Here is a 24,145-nt window from a genome sequence, read left to right as displayed (position 1 = left end):
AGTATATTTGATGCTTGGCATTCTAAAAATATAAGATTTATTTGTGATCTGTTTGAAAGGGGTAGTTTTATGGCCTTTAATCAAGTTCAAATTAAGTATAATTTACCACAGAAACACTTCTTTGGGTTCCTACAAGTAAGACATTTAGTAAATTCCCTTAAATTTCCAGCCAATCAGTCAGTTTTAAATCCTATTGAAAGCTTTCTTCTTAAATTTAATGAGCAAATCATCACAAAAAAGAAATTAATCTCTCTTTGTTATGGGAAATTATTGTCTTTGAATTTTGTAACCACTGATAAGGCCAGGGTTCGATGGGAGACCGACCTCAAAGGTCAGCTTAGTACAGAAGCATGGTCCAAAACTTTTAGATTTGCCAAGAAATTGTTTTCCTGTAACAGACTCCAGGAAAGCCTTTACAGAATTTTACATAGACTCCAGCGAACGCCAGAGTTTCTCAACAAAATTCATCCTCAGATTTCTCCTCTTTATGTAAAGTGCAATACGGGTGTGGGGACCTATTATCATATGGCAATGTCCTTTAATTTTTAGATTTTGGGAAAATATTGCTAAAGAGCTTCGCTCCATCTTTCATCAAATGATCCCACTGAACCCTGTGCTGTTCGTTCTGGGTCTTTCTATAGAAGGGCTCTCTCTGTCTTCTGTACAGATGCTTTTGTTAGGTAAACTTTTACATTTAGCGAGGCGATGTGTACTGTTTCAATGGATTCGGAGACAGCCTCCCACTGTTACACAATGGTACAGAGAAACGTTTAAGGTGCTGCCAATGGAGCGCCTCAGTGCCGTCATAAAGGGCAATTGTAATGCATTCTGTAGGACATGGCAGCCGTTGCTTGATCACTTACCTTGTGACCTTGCTGTGTTATTACATAAAGGGGGGTCACATTTTGTTTTTAAGCACAATGATTAATGTCTGTATCCCCCCCCCCCCTTTTTTTTCTTCTTGTTAATTTCCCTTGACTTCAAATGTGAAATGCTGTACATATTATTACCCAGACATATATATTTGTAACTCATGTACCTGTATTTGTTTTTCTTTTTCTTATTTGTATTTGGCTGTGCTGATTTGTTGCTATTTGTGTTGTTCTAAAAACTTAATAAATCATTGTTAAAAAAACAAAACAAAAACAACACAAGTTTTATAAATGTCTGATATTTTATTGTTTTTTTTGTGTGTTTTTATAGTTTTTTTATTGTTATTTTATTGTTTTGTTTTGTTTTTTGTATATCCATGAAACAATGAGGTTAACACGTGACTCCATTTGCTTTACAAGCTTTAAGGAAGGTGTTAACCTCAGATTGTTTCATGGATTTTTTTTTTACCTTCAGCAACCGAATGACTGGTGGTTACATGTACACATTACTATGTAGATTATTACAATAAGCAAAATTAATTTCGCATTTCTATTAGATCTATTAACTTCCTCGTGAGCATAAAGTGGGTGTAAAATATTAAAAGTGGGTTAATTGGGTTAATAAAATAGAATTGAAGTGTTGTCAATGTGCATTTGTTTAATAAGCCTGATTAGGCAGGTACCATCTGAGAATGTAAATTATACTGTTATTTTAATTATTCTGATTTTTCCGTTGTTAACAAGTCCCTTTGTCAGACATTTATTTACTGAAGAGTTACATGTAGAATTTACTAGTATTAGTTATTAGTACCAGTGAATCCGTAACCCAGCTATCATATTTCTGATCATGGACGTAATTTTGGGGGGACATGTCCCCCCCCCCACTTTTTCCAAAGTCAAGTTTTGACCCCTGCACTTTTTACCATCCAAAAACAATATTACGCTATATTAAATTGACACTGGTTGAGCTCTAGGACCAAGTGGAAAACAACCGTTTGTGTTGAAGCCTGTTTCCCATTAGAGCATACTGTAAAGATACCCCCCACTTCTAAAGTGAAAATTACGTCCATGTTTCTGATGTTGCCTCAGCTGTGACGTTGATGGACGACGCACTGGACTAAATCTGTTAACTTTTCCGATTGGACTGATTTAAATGTGCTGATGAACTGAATGATAGAAAATATTCATTGAAATGTTTGAAAAGCTGTGGTTTGTTTGAGAGCCAATCAGATTCCAGGGATGAATGCGGAAATGATAGCTGCTAACAGGAAACCAACAAGCTAAGCTAACGCCAAAACCAAAGGAAATGCTTGTGTGGGATTTCAAAATAAGGTTAAAATAAAACGTCTGAAGCATTTTTATGGTGCATAATCGTTCTGTGAATTGAATATGTTTCAAAATTACGAAGGTGTAATAATCTATTTTTATCAAAGTAAAATAAAAACAATGTATTGCATGTTAAAAAAAACGTTTTCTATTATTTTTGACATTCTGAACCGGAAGTTCTGCCTCAATATAAATAAATTGATGGCGGTGAAATCGTAGCAGCATCTGTAGGCTCGTATTACTTTACAAAATAATTAACACATCTAAAATCAACCATCAGATCTTCTAAAGTTATTTTTAATGAATATTTCCGAACGATGCAGTCCGACACGCTGTTACACATCGCTAATTTCAGCACGCTTTTTGTGTGCATGGTGCTAAAGTTCCCACAGATCTTCGTCCTGATGCGGGCCAAGTGTTCCACGGGAGTCAGCCTGAACAGTCTGGTCCTGGAGCTGATCGGGTGGGTCAAACACACGATTCTGTCTGTTTGGGAACATTTTCAGGCCTAAAGCATTTAAGTTTCGGTAAGGAGATGGTGCGTGGTGGTTCCGATGTGATGTCTTCCTGTTCCTGCCTGCAGATGCGCACAGTTCAAATCAGTTCTACCTTCTGACTGCAGAAAAAACTAACTTGTAATGAAAATAACCCCACAGCTGAAAGCGTTTGCTTTCACTCAGATTTGTGATGTTAAATCAGCGCAGTGGATAAATGATTCAGCTGGCTCTTAAATGGGTCAAGGGGATGAAACTGGCCTCTGTGAGGCTGAATGGTGCTCTTCTCTGTGCCTGGCAGCATCTGCACGACCCTAAATGTCTCCTGATGAATAAAAATCAACATGAGAACTCTTAGGTGTTTTTTCTGGTGCCCACAGTAATGTGACATGTGGTTATTATAGTAATATCAACCATAATATGGTTATTTTATGTGAAACCCTCAGCTGTCACTTCGGTGAGTTACATGTTCCTGTAAGTTGTCAACTTCCCTTAAAATGAATTGAATCCAGCTGTGTAACCCAACACCTGTTTGTTTACAGGTTCATTGTTTTTGTCACGTATCAGATGTACTATGACTACCCTCCTCCTACTTACCTGGAATATCCCATCCTCATCGCTCAAGGTTGGTCATTAACTGTCCTCAAAGAGGTTTTTGAGTAGTTTTCTGCAGAATTTTAAAAACAAACAGTTTTGTTTGTGTTCCTGTGCTACAAAAGGCAGAAATGTGCACCAGGTCTTTTTTCTCTTTATTTTGCACGTGTCTCCTGTAAAAGCAAAAAGCAGCAGGCTGATTGCTCCAGTTGTTCGCCTAGTGCCCCTGTGGGTCACAAACCACTTAAATGGATGCAACAAGTTCATTGTAAGGTTTTCAAGTTGCAATTTTAGTCCTAGAGGGTTTATCTTTGCAATTTATCCAAACCCTCCCAAAGTTTCCGCGTTTGCACGTCTCGTTCACATTCAAACTGAGATTTCTAAAAATGGACTTTTAGTGCTTCCAGTCAGAAGTGCTGAAGTCGTCTCTGCTTTGTGCACGCTCCCACTATTACTCTGTGCTCTAGAAACAAAGTTTGCTATCTGAGACCTTTTGTCATATTTTATCTTAATCCTGTCACCATTAAACTTGGGATTTGTTTTAAAATAATCAATTAACTTAAAGACATTGTAAATAATATAAGAAGAAAATGAGTTCTGGAAGAATCTTTATGAAAGCCAAGAATGGTTTAACTTTGCATTTTGATGTGATCATTAATGTTGATGTTGTCGCCCCCTAGTGGCACTGCAGTTGTACACGTTTGTTTCTGGCCCAGCTCTCATGCTGATCTGTGCCTCCTTCATTGATCTTCAAGGATCAATAGTTTTTTTTAATCTAGTGTGAAAACACTCAGATTTTATTTAAACACTTTTGGGGAAGAGGCAGGAAACAAACTAAAGAAAAGTGAGGATACTTACTGAAATGACCTCGTCAGCAGCCTTTAAAATGAAACTGGAGCTCAGCCTGAAGCGTTTTGTTACTATCACGTTTTTGTCCTCAGACGTCATCGTCCTGCTCCTGATTCTTCATTACAACGGCAGCCTGCGGCAGAGCCTCATCTACGCCGTGCTGTATCCTTCCACCTTCTGATTTTAAAGGATGTTAAAATGCTCCATTTGGTCTTGAGGGCCCCCTTAACGGACTGCGTTCAGGCTGTTTGGAGGCTGGAGGCTCCTCACCGTGGAGAGGTGGATCATTGATCTGGCGATGGTAATAAATCAGTGTCAGATAAATAAAGAACTGCCATGACAGCAGTCGGGAGCAATGAGGTGGCCATTTAAGGAGGAAATGACCTCATTTCACCAGGTGGATGACAGAAACACCTGGATGGTTCCAACATGTCTGCAGGCTTTTTGCATTTAAACATACGAGAGCAGAAACGTTTAAGGAAGACACAGAATGAAACTTTCTACCATTTGATATTTATGCCAGAACCTGACCTCGTCTCTTCCCAGAGCTTGTGCACGTTCATTAGTGCTGCCAGCAAGTTTGCACAGCTGCAGTGTCTCTGGAGCTCTAAAGACGCCGGGCAGGTCAGCGCTCTCTCCTGGGCTATGGCCACCTACACATGCATGGGTGAGTGAAATCAGCTCCATTAGAGAAAATCACACTTTAAACGGCAAGATGCACCTGTCGCTCTGAGGGTGACTCCTGACCTCTGACCTTAAACAGTTCCTACTGGAAAACCCTCCAAAAGTTAGAAATGTGCTAGAACGTTGTGGAAACACTAACTCACCAGTTCCTACAAGTCCTCCTCCTTGGATTACGCCCAGCTCATGCATATTTATGATGGTGTTTACAGTTCATGAATCAGCAGTTGATCACTTCATTAATAAACATCAGACGCGTAATAATGAGCGTGTCACTGACTCGGCGTTGTCTTTGTTCAGCTCGGATCTACACCACCACGGTGACAACTGGAGACATGCAGGGTAAGTAACGGCTGTGGGGTGTACAGATTCCCAAATGGGAATATTTAATAAACATGGTGTTAATGTGGAGGCCGGCAGTTCTGCTCCAAACAGGAAACTATAAACTTCTTTATGAGACACTAAAGAGACTCAAAATCCTTGACCGAGTGGGAAAAGCCTCTTCTATAATGTATCTGGCACAAATAAGGCCAATAAAAGACACATTTTCCTGTTTAAGTTCAGCAAAGTTAAATCTCCACAATAATCAGAAACTAAACTAGAATTAGCAACCAAGCGTACACTTGTGTTGAATTTCTAAACAATCATTTAAAAATAAATAAAGAACAAATCTGAAGCAAATAGTGTAAAAACAATGAAAGCACTTTTACGTCCACTTTTTTCCCCGGAACTGCGCTGCTCTGGGTGGCTGCATGTTGGAGTAGCTCTGTTGACTATATGTAAGTTTTGCCTTTTCTTGGACATTTTTTCTTCTAGTTTCTCAAGAAAAACTGTATTTTTTGGACACTTTACTTTTCTGTTTCTGGTGCTGTGAAGCTTGGAGGATTTTTACTGCTATTTTTTTTTAGCTTTTTTCACTTTTTGAGCATTTGTTATGATGCGTAACCATGGCAACAAGATGGTTTACAATAGGGAGCAGCTGATTAACATGGGAAAGGCTGAAATAATACCCCAACTGAAGCCACAAATCCCAAATGAGCTAAAACGTGAGAAGCGTGGGTGCAGAGCGGGAGCAACACGGAGACAGAGAAAGAGGAAATTCAAACCATCTCTTCCATCGATCATAATGGGCAATGTGAGATCACTGGCCAACAAGATGGAGGAACTCCAAGCCCTTTCAAGGACTCAGCCAGAGTTTCTGCAGTTTTGGAACCGCTGGAGGAGATAATGCAAAGGATTCTCCAGAGAATCAAGAAAATGATGGACAACCCTGAGCATTCTCTTCACAAGACTGTCCGACAACGGAATAGTGTCTTCAGTCAGAGGCTTCTTCAGTTTGGCTGCAACACTGACCGCTACTGGAGATCCTTCCTGCCAACAGCCATTGTAATATACAACAACTCTTTGATGACTTGATTATTATTATTGTTCTGAGCTACTACAGCAATCAGTTTCCCTCTGGGATTAATTAAGTGTTTTTGAATTGAATTGATTGAAAACAAAGATGGCGGCAGAGGATAGAGGTGAACATAAACACCCCCTAGTGGCTGGCTGCAGTGTTGGCTGTAAGCCCCGCCCCCTACATCCGAGAATAAACGTTTCTTAAAAAACAAACTAGTTTACCACTAAATATGATCTAATTTTCTTTGAAACAAAAGTAAATGAGTAAAGCAGGACTCTATTTATCTAGGTCAGTTTGCGACCGAGGACAAATAATAAATCAGCTCCAGATCCTTCAGTTTGTTCACAACTTTTCTCTTTGTCACAGTTTTGGTGCGATTTGTGGCGATGACCCTGCTGAACCTGTGGGTGCTGCTGACTGTGATCTACTACCAGCGACGGACCGGCAGCAGCTCCAAGAAAACGGATTAATCAGAGCCCAGCGGGTCACGATCTGATGGTTTTGAGCGTCTGTCGAGTCCTGAAGCAGCGTATTAGTCACTGTAGTTAATGAGTTTACGCGCACAGAAAGAGATCTGCCGCTGAAGCATAACTAAAGGGGTGAGCCAGTCATTTACATCAGGTGAGATGGGAGGAGGGGCCAAACCCAGAAGTCAGATTATGAGAAAACGTCACAAGTGTTGACTTTTTCAATTATTTTAAAATAGAAAATTTAGATTTTTTCTTGTAAATTTACAGTTGAAGAAACTCAGGAAACATCAAAGTCATTTCAGATACTTTTCTGAACGCTTTAACATATTTCTGATTAAGAATTTTTAACTTCTGTTTTGTTTTTCCAAGTTTATCTTTTATTGCAATTTTTGATCCACTTTTTCATGCAAATGCAACTTTCTTGGAATATTCCTGTTTTTCCTCCATAATCTGTGAATTTCTGACGGAATATTTTAGGTACAGTGACCCTTACGAGCCGCCGTAGCATTCCAACATTTTAACATTCCAGTTTTCTGAATCTATTCTGAGCAATAATGTCCATCCTGGTGTCGTACGTACTGTTAACAGCTTTTCTACCGTTTACATGACCAAATGTTTTACTTCCTGCTGCCAGAAATAAACCTGTTTATAAATAACCCCTGGTGTTTAGGAGTCTGGTTCGAGACAAAATGATGCGTGGAACAAAAGCACATCTGTGTGTTTATTGTTTTAAGTGGTCATCTTCATCATCATGGAGCTGTCTGGATGTAAAGCCCTTAAACACAAAGTGGACAAGGCCGTATAAATAATATAATGTGCTGTACGGCCTGTAAAATATATACTTACTGTGTATAAAACATGCTTCTGGGTTAAAGAAGAGCACACACACTCAGTTTACTCTCCTGCTCTATAAACCATGCGCGCACACACACACACGCGCGCGCGCGCACACCAATGTGTCCAAACTCTGACTTTAGTTACTTTTAATACAAAAATATCAGTTCCAACACTTTTTAGAAAACACCGGCTGCTGCTCAGCCTAACGAAACCTCAAAATTCAGTTTTTATTTTCACTACAACAAAAACTCCTGCGAGTGGAAAAGCATGCGGGTTCACTCGGAGCAGCCGGTGGTGAAAACGGGTCCGTCGGGTCGGTTCGGTGAGACGATGCTTCCGTAAAAAACAAACGTACATTCAGGTCAGAAAAGCGTGCCGTTCCGTAAACATCAACTCTGGGAGACAAGTGCAGGCTTGTGGGATTCGGCGCTCCGTTCAACAGGTGGAAGTGCGCTTCAGCGTTGGGAATGTGAACAACAGGAACTCTGGGAATTATTCGCTCCGATCCTTCATGCTCACCTTGGTTTCTTGTACCTGATTCACCTGAAAGAACTGTGGAGAATCACGAAACATCGTCCTGGGCGGACTAACGTCTCGTGTTCCTCAGTAAACTTTTATTATTTTCTTCACCACCTTTAGGCGAAGTGTCTGTTTTTGGCCACAAGAGTTCCTGGTCGTTGAGGTAAGCGAATCTCCTCGTTCAGAGAGAAGAACGAGCTCCTTCGGCATCCAAAAACACTCGTTCAGAAGCCAATCAGATCGCACGGATAGCCGAGGGGGCGTGGCTCCCACAGGTTGGAGGAGGAAGTGGTGAAGTGATTTGGAGTTCAGCGTGTTGATCTGCAGACGGAGCTTCGGAGGAAACGAGCCGCTGAACCTCAGCGGAGCGTCGCGCCGGTTAGCTGGAGGAAGAGAGACGAGCAGACGCCAAGTTAAACGAGTGATGTCATCATCCTGTTCCAAACATGCCGAGTAAGCAGAAAACGGCTTCCTTCTTCTGTTGGGGTGAAAACGGCAGAATCGTTTTTAAAAAGATGAATCAGATCAGCTTTAAGCTTATAATTGAGTTTTTAATCTAAAGTTAGAAATTATTTTCACCCCAAAAGAGGCGGAGCCAGAGAATGTGTTTCATTAACCAGACGTTTGACTCAAGTCCAGATGAAACCAGTCCCGCTAAAATCAGACGGGATAATAATCAGATCCACCCGGTGAGAAAGTTCCCAAACTCAGACTTCCTTTAATCCACCGTGCTTTTGTTTTCCTACCAGAAAATCAAACAAACTGGGATTACAGGAGCCGTCACTGGTACCAGGTGCTGCCCGACTCTCCTCGCTTCACTCTGAAGCCGTTTGATCGGCGCGGGCTGAAATCACACGCGTTTTAACACAGGTCAAAGGTCACCAGTCAGTCCAGTTACAGCAGACTGGGAGGAAAACTGACCCAAAATCAGAAATCTACAGAGGAAACACGACTAACTGACTCCAGGTCTGCTTGCTTCACCTGGAGTCGCTGGCGTGTTTGTGAGCCGCCTCAGCTCGGTCTGAACGGGAACAGCGCTCAGCGTTACCGTACCAGTTCAACAGAAATCCTCGTCCAGTTCCAGTCCTGCAGACCGAGCTGCTCCAGTCTGAAAGGACGAAACCGGGTCTCTGCAGCTCATCAGGACCAAATCAACACACCGCCCTTCAGAATAACTTTTAGCTTAAAGTTGGCTCATTTTTAAGATTCACACCATTTTTTTTCTACATGATGGAACAAAAACCTCAAAGTTCTTGGATCTAACCGCCGACTGAAGAGGCTTTAACGTTAGCTGCAGTCAACCACCTCAGTAGGAAGAAAGACTAACTGACAGGATCGACAAGCTAACAGCTAGTCTGAGAGGAGCCAGCTCCATGCATCTAAATAAACGTCAAGTAAAAGATGTTTTGAATCCCTAGAGCTTAACGGGTGTAAAGACGTCTGAATAAAAGGTTCATCATCATTCTTCCTGCCCTACGTGTAGATCTGATGACTCGTCGCCCACCTGCCCTTGCTGGATGGGTGCTGTCGACTGGGCCTCCTCATGGATTGGCTGGTCTGGACCTTCATGGCGATACGTGGTGAGGAGCGGGGAAGCGTCTCCGAGGCCAGGGGCTTCTTAGGAATCTTCTTGACCAGCCGGCTCACCCACTTCTGCTGCTCCTCCTGGGAGGCGGCCAGCAGCAGCAGGTTCTTGGCCGTCGACACGTCGTAGTTCACTGGAGAGAAAGAAGGATCGTGAAAAACTTGAAGGAAAGTGGCGCAGGTGAGAAGTGCAGCCTCGTACCTTTACAGGGAGCAATGATCTCCTCCTTCTTGTCCATGTGGTCCTTGTGACACTTGATGTGGCAGCGCCGGCACTCCAGAGCCGGCGGCGGCTTGAACATGTTCCACAGCGGTTTGGTGCACGCCTCACAGTTGGTGGGGAAGTGGTAGAGGGTGGGGATGAACTCGTGACCTTTGTGGCAGAAGTAGCTGGATTTCTCCCCGACGGGCAGCGGCTCCACAGGAAACTCCGGCTCCTTTTTGCTCTCGCCTTCGTTGGCATAAAGAATCTTAAAAGTCCAAGAACCAAATGTTAGGTTTTATAATGTGCAGATGTACGTCCAGCAGTCCGGAGGCGGGACCAACCTGGAATATCCTGGGAATCTCCTTGGCTTCAGCTCGGTACACATCAGTCTGAGTGACGGGCCTCACGTGGAAAAGTTTACTGCAGTAAGTAGAAACTTGTCATTATCTGAGCAAACCTCCAGGAAATAAGCTGCGACGGAGACGGGAAGGTTGGGCGGTATGGCCTAAAGTCAGTATCACCATATATTGAGGATTTCACATGGATAACGATAAATGGACGATAACTACAGGTATGCGCAGAAACAAAGGTTGTCCACTAGAGGGGGCTGTCACGTGTATCACGTTAAGGTGAATGTTGCCGACCTACACACCTTTTCTTTTTTTAAGTATCAGATTTATTGACATGGGAAAAATTATCTCGATAGGAGTCAGAAATTTTGACAACGATAACTTTTCCATTTATTGCCCAGCCCTAGGTTCTACTCACTCGATATCAAGAACCATGCAGGGAATTGACTGCTCCCGGTCCTGTTCGCTGTTGTAGAACAGAACCTTCTTGCTGCTCACGACCACATACTGCAGGGACACGAGACGGGAATCAGCCAGAAATCAGGGAAAAGAAGGAATGAAGTCAAATGGATCAGACCTTTTTCTCCCATCCAAACTTCTTGGTGTTGTTTCTGACGGGAAGGGAGAGCCAGCCCTCCAGCCTGGACTCTGGGAGGAAGAATCAGAGAGTCAGGACAGAAACACCGAACGCAGCCCATAGCTGGGTTCTGAACAGGTCTGGGTCTGAACGGGTCTGGGTCTGAATGGGTCTGGTACTGAATGGGTCTGGGTCTGAATGGGTCTGGTACTGATCGGGTCTGGGTCTGAATGGGTCTGGTACTGATCGGGTCTGGTACTGATCGGGTCTGGTACTGAACGGGTCTGGTACTGATCGGGTCTGGTACCGAACGGGTCTGGTACTGATCGGGTCTGGTACTGATCAGGTCTGGGTCTGAATGGGTCTGGTACTGATCGGGTCTGGGTCTGAACGGGTCTGGTACTGATCGGGTCTGGTACTGATCGGGTCTGGGTCTGAATGGGTCTGGTTCTGAACGGGTCTGGTACTGATCGGGTCTGGTTCTGAACGGGTCTGGGTCTGAACGGGTCTGGTACTGATCAGGTCTGGGTCTGAATGGGTCTGGTACTGATCGGGTCTGGGTCTGAACGGGTCTGGTACTGAATGGGTCTGGTTCTGAACGGGTCTGGTACTGATCGGGTCTGGTACTGATCAGGTCTGGGTCTGAATGGGTCTGGTACTGATCGGGTCTGGGTCTGAACGGGTCTGGTACTGATCGGGTCTGGTACTGATCGGGTCTGGGTCTGAATGGGTCTGGGTCTGATCGGGTCTGGTATGGAATGGGTCTGGGTCTGAACGGGTCTGGTTCTGATCGGGTCTGGTTCTGATCGGTTATCGGAGCTGTTTGATCAACACGATGTTTAACAACATAACTAACCTTGACTCCATGTTTTTTAAAATGGCGGCGGCGTTGTTCTCACCTGCGTACGCATCATCAGCATCAAACTCCGGCCCGCTGCTGACGCTGGCAGAGTCCATGGACTGGACGCTGAGCGACTGCATGAGGTTCCTCAGCTGCTCGATGTCGCTGTCCTTACTGTCCAGAGCCATCTGCAGCTCGATGCGCATCTGGCTCTCCTCGGCGAGTTGCTGCAGGTGAGAAGCGATCAGGTGAGCGGCTCGCCGCCGTCTGGACCTGATGCTGGAACTGATCTGGGGTTACTCACCGCTTGCATCTCGTTGATCTCCTTCTGGTATTTGATCATGATGCTGTTGAGCTTCTCCTTCTCAGACCTCAGCTCCAGCTGCAGCTTCCTGTTCTCCTTCTCCTTTCGCCGCATGTCTGTGTCGTTGCCACGGCGACTGCCTCCACCACGTACCTCCTTCCTGTTCATGATCTCTGCCAGCTTATTGACGGCCTGTGGACGAGTTCCAGTCCTCTCAGGATTAAAACCAGGACACAGAGCGAGGACCAGTGGGATGAGGTCTTTAAATCCTCCCACCTGAGTTTTCAGCGTCCTCTCCGACTGCAGCTGCTTCTCAAACGTCTGCTTCATCTGGCTGATCTGCTGCTCCCAGTCCTTCGACTTATCCGAACCTACGAGAAACCAAACCGGTTACATCCTGACTAACTTTCGTGAACTTTTATTTTATGTTTTAATTAACCTTCAAGTGCCTCCTTCAGTTTGTTGTTCAACTCCTCCTTCTCGTTGGCCAGGTTGGCCACGTCGCTGGTCAGCGTCCGATTGGCCTCCTCCAGCTGCACGTGGAAAAAAAAATGAGAGAAAACCTCCATCTTTTCCTGGTTCTGGTCAGATCCTCCTGCAGATTTTACTCCGCGTGTCTGAGACGTACCGAGCTGATGGTGATGTCCTTGTCAGAGAGCTCCTGACGATGGCGAGCCATCATCTCCTTCAGCTCCAGCTCCTTCATTATCTTCTCCTTCTCCAGGTCCGAGTACTGCTCCTCAGCGATGGAGCGGGCGAGCTGCTCCGAGTCCGCCTTTGTCAGCGTGATCTCCAGCTGAGCGGCCAAAGAATCCCTGGAAAAAGTCGGGAAACATGGATTAAACCCAGAACTTACAACAAATCCGAACAGGAAGACGTTCCGACGGTAAATCCACCTCTCCTCCTGAAGCTCCTGCAGAGCCTGCTGCACCTCCTTGTAGAGTTTGTTCTTCTCCTCACATTCCTCCTTCAGTTCTCGAACCTGCGTTTTATAAAGCGTCTGGAGGACAGATTCAAATAAAAACATGAAAACAGATCCCGGGTCAGTCGGGAGCGCTACGAGAAAACGCAGCTTTGATGATCATGTGATCATGTTTGAAATCGGGTCGTTCGGTTTAGAACCTTTAAAGTAAAACCGGTTTAATCCAGAATCATAAACTCACAGAGAAATACTGCTCCGCCTCCAGCTGGTCCTGGAGCTCCTTCATCTGTCCGTCTGCGTCTTGTCGTTCTCTGCACATAAAGAACAGAAATGAATGACTTATCCATCGGGTGAAGCAGGTGGAGGCGGGGCCAAACGGACTTGCGCAACTCCTGGTTCTGCTTCTCTAAGCTGCCTTTGATGTCCAGCAGGTGGTTGGTTTCCTGTTTCAGCTGCTTCTCAGAGGTCCTCAGCAGGTTCAGCTGCTGGTTCTGGGTCTTCAGGTCGTTCAGGGTCAGGTTACGCTTCTGGGTCTCCTGCTCGATCTTCAGCGTCAGGTTCTTCACCTGGTGACCCGGTAACACCGTTAACGCTGGCGTTTAACACGCAGACACGTGAGAGGAGCGCAGACCCTCACCTCCTCGGTCAGCCGGTCTTTGTGCCGCCGCAGCTCATCTAGTTTTTGTAGAGCCTGTTTGTAGTCGCAGTCCATCATGCTGCTGTGCTTCTCCAGCTCCAGGATCCGGTTCTCCAGACGTAGCTTAGCTGCTCGCTCCTCCGCCAGCTTCTGCTCCATCTCTGCAGGAAGGATTCAGGTTTATCATCACATCCTAACCTGTAGATTCAGGATTTTATCTCCTATCGGCCGATCAGACAAAACCTGAGTATGAAAGTTTGGAATGATGGAAAAGTCTAAATTCATCTCTGACTGTGTGGACGGAGATGAATTCAGGAGCTTCACCCTTCATGGACTCCGACTTGGCGCCCTCGATGGTCACTTTGATCTTGCTCTTGTCTGCCAGCAGCGCTCTGGTGGCTTTATGAGAGGCCTCCTCCTGCTCCAGCTCCTGCTGTAAAACCTTCAGCTTGTAGGTCAGATCGATCTCCTTGCTGCTCATCTCCTGCAGAAACGCCCGCAGAGTTCCGGTCAGAACAAAAACCCAAACGGGTTTAAGGCCGTTTGATTCTGGTTCACCTTTTCCAGGTCGGTGAGTTTGTCCTGCAGCTGTCTCTTCTCCGTCTCCGCCTTGGACAGAGTCTGCTTCTGCAGCCGGGCCTCCTCCTCCAGACCAGAAATACGACCTGAAACACAGAAAGGTTCAGCGCCTGGAAGTGTGGTTCATTATCCACGCTTTGGGTCATTTTTAGATCCAAACCTTTGAGTTTCATCTATTTCAGCACCTTTGAAATTACACGCCAACATAAAAACGAGCCTTTAAGTTTACGGCGGACTAAAGAGAATCTCAAATCTGTTCCCAGAGGATCCCAGACCGCCCCGGTGGTTTACAGCCGGCTCTGGAAGGCCATGTTCACCGGTTGAATCCAGACTCTGAAGCACCTGCAGACATTTACACTCACCCATCAGGTCGCTGATGGTTTCCGAGCCCTGGCTGTGCTCCCTCCTCTCCGACTCCAGCGCCGCCTGCAGGCCGATGCAGTCCTTCTCCAGACTCAGCTTGTTGCGCTCCAGCAGGCAGCATTTATCCTGCAGCTCACGTACGTTGGCCTCCAGCTGCTGCAGCTGCTTGCTGCTCTCCGTCTGAGACTTACGGAGCCGAGTGGCGGCTTCGGACTCGGCCCGCAGCAACGTGTTGGCCTCCTCCAGCTGAAGGAACCACCATCAGAACCACTTTAGTAAAACCTTCTGCTTTAAGGATGTGATTAAGTCAAACTTAACATTCAAAAGCAGTTTTTATATTTTACAACGAAACTTTTGATTTTAGTCAAAAACTTTTAAACATCGGTAAAAAACAAACATTTATGTAAATAAAACCGATTTTAATGAATTAAACTGCAGCAGACCTGCTTCTGCAGGTGAATGTTCATCTCATTGGAAATGTGTGAATTCTGGTTTCTCCTCTTCATGTCGTCCAGCTGGTCTCGGAGGCTGTTGACTGCAGCAAACAGAAGGACACTGACTTATTTATTTAAACAGATTTTTATCACTTCGGTAAACAAAAACCAAGTTTAATCATCTCAATCAGCTGCTGTGTAGTTGCGGAGTTTGACCAGATGGGGGAGGTGTAGGCCAGATTTATCCTGATATGGGTGAAAATAACACTCAGGAATTATAATAAAAGCATGGCGATGTAATCAGGCGTTGATGATTCTGGTGTCTGGAGGAATTCCAGAGTGTTCCGCACCTTCGTTCTCCAGGCAGCGCTTCCTGTCGGCTTCGCTCTCGGCCTTCCGGTGACTCTCCAGACTCTTGTGCTGCAGCAGAGCCTTTTCTCTCTCCAGCTGCCTCAGACCCGCCTCCAGGTTCTTCCTGCTGCTCACCTGAGACCCGTAAACATCAGCATGTCCAAGTCACGTAAATCAAACTCAAAGACTTTAAAGGGTCTTAACCAAACTTAACCTTCAACCTTTACAACTCATTCCAGTGAGAAAGTTAGTGAAAAAGAATGATTGGATAACATATTCTAAAAAACGGGCTGAGTGAAAGACTCGCCTCTTCCTCCAGTTCTTTGGTTATTTTTTCTAGTCGTATGTTTGCGGCTCTGCAGAGTAAAGAGAAGTCGGCGTTAATGACGGTCTGAGCGGTGTCTCAACGTTTTAACATCACCGTCGCTGTGCTTCCACACCTGCACTTGTTGTCCAGGTCGTCTTTCAGCAGCTTGTCGCTGCTCAGCTGAACCTCCAAGTTGTGAAGTTTCTTCAGAAGAGCCGCTGACTGGAAACAGAAAACGTCCAACCATCACATAACAGCCATAAAAGACGAGGAGGAAGCGCCTCCTTTCCTTTGAACCAGCTGATTCTGCTGTAGCTAACTAGCGCCAACGTTAGCCCGCGCGGAGTGTGTTTGCTAATCATGATTCAGATCAACAACAACAAAAGCAGAATAAATCTCACTGAAACTCCAACAAACATCAGGAAAACTAATCCGAGTCGTTTTCACCAGAATCTGAACACCTGACCCAAAGGGTGAGGCCATGAACACCAAACCATCAGCCTCCCGCCACCGTGTTCACAGCTGAGTCGTGTCAGCTGATATGCTGTGAAAGGGCTGCTGTGCATTATGGGTAAACTTCTCCAGACGTGGTTTGTTTAGACAATCGTCCTTTCATGACCTCTGAGGCCGTTTTAACACGTTTGAGCCTGGTTTTTGTGTTAAAGACTCGTTGGTCTTTATCGTTCCGATGCGTGAGAACATGGAAATCTTTACCTCTCCCTTGGAATTGTCATGTGTCACTGAGGAGTTGTTGGCAGAACTCAGTAACCTAAAGGAAAAACAGAACAAAACAAGATCCTGAGGCTGAAACAGAGCCGCTAACGCTAACCCAGCAGGACAGGAGGAGGATTTACTGGTCTTCCTTGAAGTAGGTGAAGCCAACAAAGGGCAGCTGATTCCCGACAAACGCTTTAGGTGTTGGGAACGTTTCCACGTCGCCCTTATCGTCTTCTATCTCATCGAAGTTGCTGGTGTCGATGTCGCTGCTGAGCTCCGGGACCACAGGAGCCACAGCTGATCAGAGCAAGAAAAAAATATTTAAAAAGACGTGAGGCGACCGGAAAACGGAGTTCAGCAGAAAAATAAAATTAAATAAACGTTTAACAACGTCTGATGTTTTATTGCACTGACCTGAGAGCCGATTAGGACTGAAAAGCTGCAGGTTAGTGATACTTACAGTCTCTGATGGTGTCGAAGGTCCACTGGTCATTTTTGAAGAAAGGGTGGCGTTTGATTTCCTCCATGCCGTTTCTGCCCAAACGCACCTCCCTAGAGACAGAAACAAGAGTCTGAATGGGCTTGATGGGACAGATTCACCCAAACAAAGCATGACTCAGCATCTCTGTTCTTACCGGTCGGTTAGAAAGGCACAGATGATGCTTTTGGCTTCTTTGGAGATCTCCACATCGTCAGGGAAGTTCAGGGAGTTCTTGTGGTCCATGATCTTACTGTAGGTTCCCACCAGAGAGTCGGCGTAAAACGGAGTGTCCCCTGACCGTAAAAACAGACTGCCTTAAAGGAAAATCCCTCAACACGTTTTCCGGTCCTTTTATTCTGAAGAGACTGACCCACGAGCATCTCGAAAATGAAGACGCCGACGGACCACCAGTCGCATTCCCTCCCGTAGTAACCGTCTCCTCCCTGAGACTTCAACACCTCTGGAGAGATGTAGTCCGGCGTGCCGACGGCGGTGTCACAGTGCACCATGCCCGTCTGCAGCACAGACGCCAAAACCATCATTAGTAAAAGCCTCCACCACTCCTGCTTCAGAGTTACCGGTATGCTTTTATAAAACTACGTCCAGGTGTGTTCAGACTTTTCGAATCAAATCAGGATTTCTAGAAAAGTTTTGTTTTCCATGTTTGGACAATGTTGATCATTTGGATCCTGGACCGTGTTTATAGGAACCACGTTTCTCTAGACGGAACAAATGCACGTCTGCTTTGTTTTCTTGAAATTTTGAATCTGTTCCGGTAACAATAATGTGTGATTTGTGTCAGGAGGGAGTAAAGATGGCCGCTGTAACTCACAGAGTCCATCTTCATGCACGTGCCGAAGTCGGCCAGCTTCAGGTGTCCGTGTCGGTCCAGCAGCATGTTGTCTGGTTTCACGTCGCGGTGGATGAAGCCCATGGAGTGAATGGAATCCAGAGCCATCACCACCTCGGCGGCGTAGAACTTGGCCCATTTCTCTGGCACATCGTAGGTGCTGGTGAGGTTGACCAGGTCTCCTCCTGGCATGTACTCCATCACCATGTAGAGGTAGTGCTCGTCTTGGAAGGCACAGCACAGCTGGATGTTCACAGGAGACGGCAGTTAGGTCTGAATTAACCCATAAACGTGTCTCTGGTTTTCAGACATCTGAAACACCAAACCAGAGTCAGAAATGTACCTGAACCACCCAGGGGCTGTTGGCAAACGCCATGATGTCTCTCTCCTCCCAGAAGAACGCAGAGTCGGAGCGTTTGATCATCTCAAACTTGCTCAGTAGCTTCAGGGCATAGACCTTCTGTGAGGCTTTGTGTCGGACCTGAACATTCAGAATCACACAGACTCTTTAGAACCAAACTCAAAATGCAGATTATGTAACAGTTAATTATATCTCCAGCTAAGTCAGCCATCTTTCAGCCACAGATTACGTTTGGATGCCAGAGGGAAACACCTTTTATGGGTTTCCAAGTTTAATTCAGATATTATCCAGATATGACAAAGTTCTACTTTATTTTATGGTTGGAAACCCTTAAATCAGGTGTGTTGAAACAGAGTTCGAACTAAAACATGCAGGAAACCGGCCCTCCAGGACCAGGATTGGACACCCCTGCCTTAAATTATCCTCTAAAAACGAAAACACGAATCAGGTTAGTTCTGCAGAATATTAAGGAAGACGGTGACATATTTGAGGACATCTGTACAGATGAATCCACCCAGGACTGGGTTCCTGCACCTTTCTCAAACTCAAATTCAAAAACTCTTTTCAAGGTAAGTGTTCTGTTTTCAGCACCTTTCAGCGCTGATTAAGACCAAGGTCGTGCACGATTTAGACAAACTGATACCGGTTTCTGAGTTTTGTGATCAGCTGATTCAGTCACTCACCAGCTGGACTTCTCCAAAAGCTCCTCGACCGATGATTTTAACTTTTTCAAAGTCTTCGGACTTCATCTGGAGGTCTCGGAGCTCCCCGATGACGTTCTCATCTTTGAGAATTAGGGAAAAAAACGTAAGTCATAAAAATATAAATAATTAATTTACAACTACTTACATCTGTTCAAGAAGGTTTCAATGTTTTTATTCTTGCGTAGCGCCGGGTAGTCCAGGTCCAACACCAAGGCATTTATGGAGTCCTAAAAGGAATGAATCATGTTTATTTTACAGGAAACACAACGTGAATGGTTACATATAATCAGCTGTGAAGGAGGAAGGTGTCACTGAATCTAATTAAAGCTGAATAAGTTACCAAGCAGAGATACAGAAATGATTATTAAACAAAACTCAGCAGCTTGCTCTCCCGCTCCCTCTCCATCTTCCTCCTCTGACAGCTTTTATTAAAACACGGTAGCTCATCATCCTCTGCAGAAACCGACCCGTTGCATAAGAACCAGAACACACAGCAAACTGGAGCTGCACATCATGACCAAACACTTCTCCTCTGCAAGAGAAACTAATTAGTGAAACTTTGTGCAACAAAATGAAAATAAATTTTTTATGAATGATAAAAAGGAGAAGAAAAAGATTTGAGCGTCTGATTTTACAGAAATGACCACAAACACAAACGCCACACGGACGCAATGAAGCTGAAACAAAGCATGACTAATTTCTCCGTCTGCGTGTTTATCTGCTGACAGACCTTGAGTACATGTCTCCTCATGACCTTTAGTCTGAGAGATAAGTCCCCTACACACACACACATGCATGCACAGACCCACACACACACACACACACACACGCATGCATGCACAGACCCACACACACACACACATGCATGCACAGACCCACACACAAAAACTCACACTCGCGTGTGCGCACACACACACATGCATGCACAGACCCACACACACACACACACACACACGCATGCATGCACAGACCCACACACACACACACATGCATGCACAGACCCACACACAAAAACTCACACTCGCGTGTGCGCACACACACACATGCATGCACAGACCCACACACACACACACACACACACATGCATGCACAGACCCACACACGCACACACACACATGCATGCATGCACAGACACACACACACACACACACACATGCATGCACAGACCCACACACGCACACACACACATGCATGCATGCACAGACACACACACACACACACACACACACACAAAAACTCACACTCGCGTGCGCGCGCACACACACACTCACACGCACAGAACCCCCTCCCCCATACACACACACAAACGCACACATGCATGTATATACAAAAACTCACACACACACACAAACTCACACTCGCGTGCGCATGCACACACACACACGCACAGACCCCCCACACACACAAACAAACTCACACATGCATGTACATACAAACACACACACACACACACTCACACATGCATGTACATACAAAAACTCACACACACACACACACGTATATACAAACTCATACATGCATGTACATACGAAAACTCACACACACACACACACGTACACACACACACACACACACACACACTCACACACACACACACACACACACACACACGTATATACAAACTCACACATGCATGTACATACAAATACACACACACACTCATACATGCATGTACATACGAAAACTCACACACACACATACACACACACACACACACACACACACACACACACACACACACACACACACACACACACACACACACACACACACACACACACACACACACACACACACACACACGTGACATTTTGCAGCTTCTCTATTTCTACCACAACAAAAACAGGAACCATCTTACAAAGACTTTCAGGCCTTTTTCTAATTTAGTGTTTCTGATGAGTTTATTTTTAGTAATTTCCTGAAAGAGATTTCTCGAGTCCCACTAGAAAGTCTGACCAGACGGATGAACTGAAAGAAGTCATCAAAGTAAAGCGATCCAGACAAATTACTTGTAGACTAACATTGTGATTGGGGTCACAGATAATGGGACATCCCAGGCCTGAACTTCCTGTTCTGTAAACCGTTCCTTGTTTAAATACAAACAAAATTAAAATAAACAGACTTGTTGAAGTTTGTCTCTAAACTGTTCTGCTGCGGTTCCACAGATCAGAATCCAGTGATTGTTGGTGGATTAGCTACTAAAGTAAACTTACATGAAAATCAGAAGCTTTAAATAATCTGGTTAATCCAAATCCTCCAACTAAAGATGAATAATTAGCATAAACGGCAGCAGGACTGAGCTACGTTCCTCACACGTTTAATCTTTTTTATTGCAGATTTAAATAATCTAGGCTCTGGTAAAATACAAGCAGCTTTTCAGGAACTCATCTGAACCTGATTTAAAGGGACTCTGAGGACGTTTGACAGCCAAAACATGTATAGAAATAATAAATGTCTTCTTCATACATTCTCCTGCAATGCCCTGGTCCTGTAGAATGAGCCCTGGCATTTTTACTGGGATTGCCTGTTTTTCTGTAAAATCACAGAAAAAGAGAGATGCTCGGGTCGAGCAGGCTGCTTCATGCGCGTTCACGCTCAGGCATCGCCCGTAGCATTTGCTATCCGTAGCTTTAGCAGCAGAGAGAGAGGCAGTGCCACTTTGTCGCTGTTCCTAACGCCTAGTGACAAAGCTAGCTACATTTCTGAGGACCCTTAGCTACTTTCTGTAGAACTTTCTTCTAGATATTTCCTGCTAATTAGCAACAAAATAGCCATTTTCACTCCGAACCGTTCTTTGGTTTGACGTTGTTTCAGCTGTCATCAACGATATAAATGTTACAGATAAATATCATTGGTGCTTAAGCTCACCTAGTAAGATGTCTGACTTTCATGCAGAAGACCTGGGTTCCACTCCAGGTGTGAACATAATTTGTTATTTGGAGTTTCTTTTTTACATTAATGGTATATTTTTTTACAGTAAGATGCCCAAATTTTTATTTGAGACTCGCCGAACGGCATTGAATTCACAGATGAAAAAGATGTTGATTCAACTTTCATTTTGGAACAACTTTTCAAGCAAGGGAAGGGAATGATCTGAGCATGCAGGAGGACTGACCCATCATAAACCTTTGTCGGCTGTGCTGAAGAGAAAGGTACAGAACCACATTATTTAATTCATTAGCTGCGTTTTCTCCTGTCCTCTGGGCCACACACACACACACACACACACTGCACGTTTGGCCAGCCGATGAGAAAGTGCTGCTGCAGAGACAGAGGCACATTGTTTGTATTAATTTGCTGTGTTCTTCTGTCCTCCAGGCCACACACACACACACACACACACACACACACACACACACACACACACACACACACACACACACACACACACACACACACACACAGGAATGTCAGCTGTTATTTTCATTAAGGAGTGTGCACGTACAGCATGCGCACCTCATGCAGCACAAGCTTACTTTTGAAGCTGCAGTTACGCGTTAGGCCTGAGTGGCGAATGCGAGCATAAAAACTTCAAACTTCCTTAGAGTCCCTTTAAACCATGATGTTAAATAAAGTTCTGTAACCTACTAGATTAGTTCAACATTTAAATGTTTTATTGAGCACACAAAAGTGTGTTTTTCTGTGGATGTCTGACCTCGGTTAATCTGAGGAAGTCCTTACCACAGAAAAGCACCAACTGATGCTAACCACTAATCGCTATGGCGACGGACAATAAGGAAGCCATCTGTCAGCTTGTGGCAGTTCAGCATTTCATAAGACTCAGTGAAGAGTGTACAGATCGGACCCTCAGTGTGTGTGTGTGTGTGTGTGTGTGTGTGTGTGTGTGTGTGTGTGTGTGTGTGTGTGTGTGTGTGTGTGTGTGTGTGTGTGTGTGTGTGTGTCAACCTTCTTCACCCCCCTTTGAACTTGTTTCTTAAACTCTCTCTCTCTTCCTGTTCTCTCCATCGCTCTGCAGTGGCGAGCTGCATTTCTCATCTCAGCTTCACTTCCCCATTAAAGGACTGACCTCATACAAAACTTCTATTTAAGGAAAAAAATACACACCACGGGGGGTGGGAGTGGGGTTGCCGGTTACACACACACACACACACACACGCGCGCACACATGTGCGTGCACGAGGATCTCCCAGCGAGCATGGCAATACAGGAAATGATCCACCCCACCCCAGGGCCGGCGGATAATTTCTCTGTGTCATGAAGCTGATCTCTGACTGCAGCTATTTCCTCTGAAGCTGCAGAAGGAAAACTGCAGCATTCATGTGCACATAAATGCAACATGCATGCTTAGAAAATAAAATCTCTTAATATTTAGCACCTGATTTCTGCAGCGTTGTGTTTTAGAATGCTCAACTATGTGATAAAAAGCAGCTCGAACTGATTAAGTACGTTGTTTATCGTTTACGATCAGTTTTGATGTTATCATGGAGTGTAACGCCTCTTTCCTTCTACCTGCAGCAAACCTGGATCATCTCTGTGCATCACATAGAAACACTATCAGCTTCTAGATCACTAAACCAACAGAGAAAACATAGATCATGCTTTCAGTTTCCAGTTCTACTAAAAATACAAACAAGTCTTTCTGAGAAGAGCCGGCTGATTGGCTGAGGGAATAGTTCAGGTAAATGAGAGCTTCTTGAGTTCCGGCTGATAAATCCAGCATGATCACTACGAACGTGTGGACCGTTTTCTCAGACAAATATATTCAAAGCACGTGATTTATGATTTCGTTCATGTGAAGTCAGAGGAGCTCCTCGGACACATCTGTGATGAGGGCCGGTCACAGTCATCTGGAAACAAACGTTTGTTGTGTGTTGGTTGTTCTTTTAAACAAACCATTTACATAGCAACAAATGAAGGTTTACAGTAATCAAACTGCAGCATCTCATGACAGTGATAATCAGCCTTAAATACCCTCATCTAAATCTACTACTTTAATTCCAGATTCACGGATTCTCGAAGCAGATTTCCAGATCTTGACTCGTTATCTCAAAAAACAACAACAACAAAATTTTAAAGTCCGATTAACTTTCTAGAAAATGTTTGCCATTATTTTTTGTTCATCTCTAGATCTAGAGGGGTAAAACTTAAGTTGATCCTTAAGTAAAAATTAGGGATGCAACAATACCACTTTTTTCCAAACCGATACAATACCGATACTTGGATCTGAGTGCTCGCTGATACCGATTACCAATACCGATACTTCTACCACACAAAAAAATGCAATGATTTGGAATACAGATTTAATTTTCTTCTCTGCTTTCAACAGGAAAAGACTGTGAGGTAGATAAAAAGTAAAATATATGAATAGAAATCATCACAAAACTAAAATATTAGGTGAACAGAAATGACAAGTTACAGTGAAGCCATTTTCAAGCTACTGCATTGGCATCGGTTCCTGGTATCGGTCAACTTTTACCGATACCAGTATCGTATCGGTATCTGCACCGGTATCGGTGCATCCCTAGTAAAAATTTCACTCTAAATTAAATTAAATTAATGGTATTTCATAATTT

The 24,145-nt window shown here is 44.6% G+C and overlaps 2 protein-coding genes across 4 annotated transcripts in view; one reads left to right on the top strand and one right to left on the bottom strand.

Annotated features, from left to right (window-relative positions):
• The first annotated feature begins 1,819 nt into the window (after nt 1-1,819).
• slc66a3 (solute carrier family 66 member 3) lies at nt 1,820-7,344 on the top strand. The gene is made up of 7 exons (XM_015975679.3): nt 1,820-2,661; nt 3,235-3,317; nt 4,228-4,297; nt 4,379-4,436; nt 4,682-4,802; nt 5,117-5,158; nt 6,585-7,344. Exons 1-7 carry the CDS (start codon nt 2,516-2,518, stop codon nt 6,686-6,688), a joined length of 624 nt encoding a protein of 207 aa, XP_015831165.1. The 5' UTR covers nt 1,820-2,515; the 3' UTR covers nt 6,689-7,344.
• A 51-nt stretch (nt 7,345-7,395) lies between these two features.
• The window catches only part of rock2a (rho-associated, coiled-coil containing protein kinase 2a), a 45,190-nt gene continuing 28,440 nt past the window's right edge, over nt 7,396-24,145 (bottom strand). Inside the window, exons 2-33 of one of the 3 annotated variants that reach the window (XM_054730170.2) lie at nt 18,757-18,838; nt 18,591-18,691; nt 17,890-18,027; nt 17,529-17,789; nt 17,067-17,211; nt 16,851-16,989; nt 16,676-16,767; nt 16,353-16,512; nt 16,213-16,267; nt 15,632-15,720; nt 15,499-15,547; nt 15,191-15,326; nt 14,850-14,941; nt 14,406-14,652; nt 14,023-14,129; nt 13,708-13,948; nt 13,465-13,625; nt 13,209-13,393; nt 13,069-13,138; nt 12,802-12,905; nt 12,534-12,720; nt 12,345-12,438; nt 12,182-12,276; nt 11,906-12,097; nt 11,660-11,828; nt 10,761-10,831; nt 10,602-10,690; nt 10,175-10,253; nt 9,831-10,098; nt 9,549-9,762; nt 8,791-8,888; nt 7,396-8,427 (exon numbers count right to left, since the gene is read on the bottom strand). In XM_054730170.2, coding sequence (XP_054586145.2) covers nt 8,825-8,888; nt 9,549-9,762; nt 9,831-10,098; nt 10,175-10,253; nt 10,602-10,690; nt 10,761-10,831; nt 11,660-11,828; nt 11,906-12,097; nt 12,182-12,276; nt 12,345-12,438; nt 12,534-12,720; nt 12,802-12,905; nt 13,069-13,138; nt 13,209-13,393; nt 13,465-13,625; nt 13,708-13,948; nt 14,023-14,129; nt 14,406-14,652; nt 14,850-14,941; nt 15,191-15,326; nt 15,499-15,547; nt 15,632-15,720; nt 16,213-16,267; nt 16,353-16,512; nt 16,676-16,767; nt 16,851-16,989; nt 17,067-17,211; nt 17,529-17,789; nt 17,890-18,027; nt 18,591-18,691; nt 18,757-18,838 — 4,176 coding nt within the window. In that variant the 3' untranslated portion in view covers nt 7,396-8,427; nt 8,791-8,824. The remainder of the gene's footprint in view (nt 8,428-8,790; nt 8,889-9,548; nt 9,763-9,830; nt 10,099-10,174; nt 10,254-10,601; nt 10,691-10,760; nt 10,832-11,659; nt 11,829-11,905; nt 12,098-12,181; nt 12,277-12,344; nt 12,439-12,533; nt 12,721-12,801; nt 12,906-13,068; nt 13,139-13,208; nt 13,394-13,464; nt 13,626-13,707; nt 13,949-14,022; nt 14,130-14,405; nt 14,653-14,849; nt 14,942-15,190; nt 15,327-15,498; nt 15,548-15,631; nt 15,721-16,212; nt 16,268-16,352; nt 16,513-16,675; nt 16,768-16,850; nt 16,990-17,066; nt 17,212-17,528; nt 17,790-17,889; nt 18,028-18,590; nt 18,692-18,756; nt 18,839-24,145) is intronic. The other 2 variants (XM_054730173.2, XM_054730172.2) reach the window with 2 other exon arrangements.

Source organism: Nothobranchius furzeri, chromosome 18 (genome assembly GCF_043380555.1).
Source record: "Nothobranchius furzeri strain GRZ-AD chromosome 18, NfurGRZ-RIMD1, whole genome shotgun sequence".
Classification (NCBI taxonomy): Eukaryota; Metazoa; Chordata; class Actinopteri; order Cyprinodontiformes; family Nothobranchiidae; genus Nothobranchius; species Nothobranchius furzeri.
Note: the sequence above shows the minus strand (reverse complement) of the source record. Positions and strands in the feature narration are given on the sequence as shown.

Coding starts and splice junctions, on each gene's coding strand:
- slc66a3 (XM_015975679.3), top strand. CDS start 2,516: ATGCAGTCCGACACGCTGTTACACATCGCTAATTTCAGCACGCTTTTT. Junction 3,318..4,227: donor TCCCATCCTCATCGCTCAAG/GTTGGTCATTAA, acceptor TTTTGTCCTCAG/ACGTCATCGTCCTGCTCCTG. Junction 4,803..5,116: donor GGCCACCTACACATGCATGG/GTGAGTGAAATC, acceptor GTCTTTGTTCAG/CTCGGATCTACACCACCACG.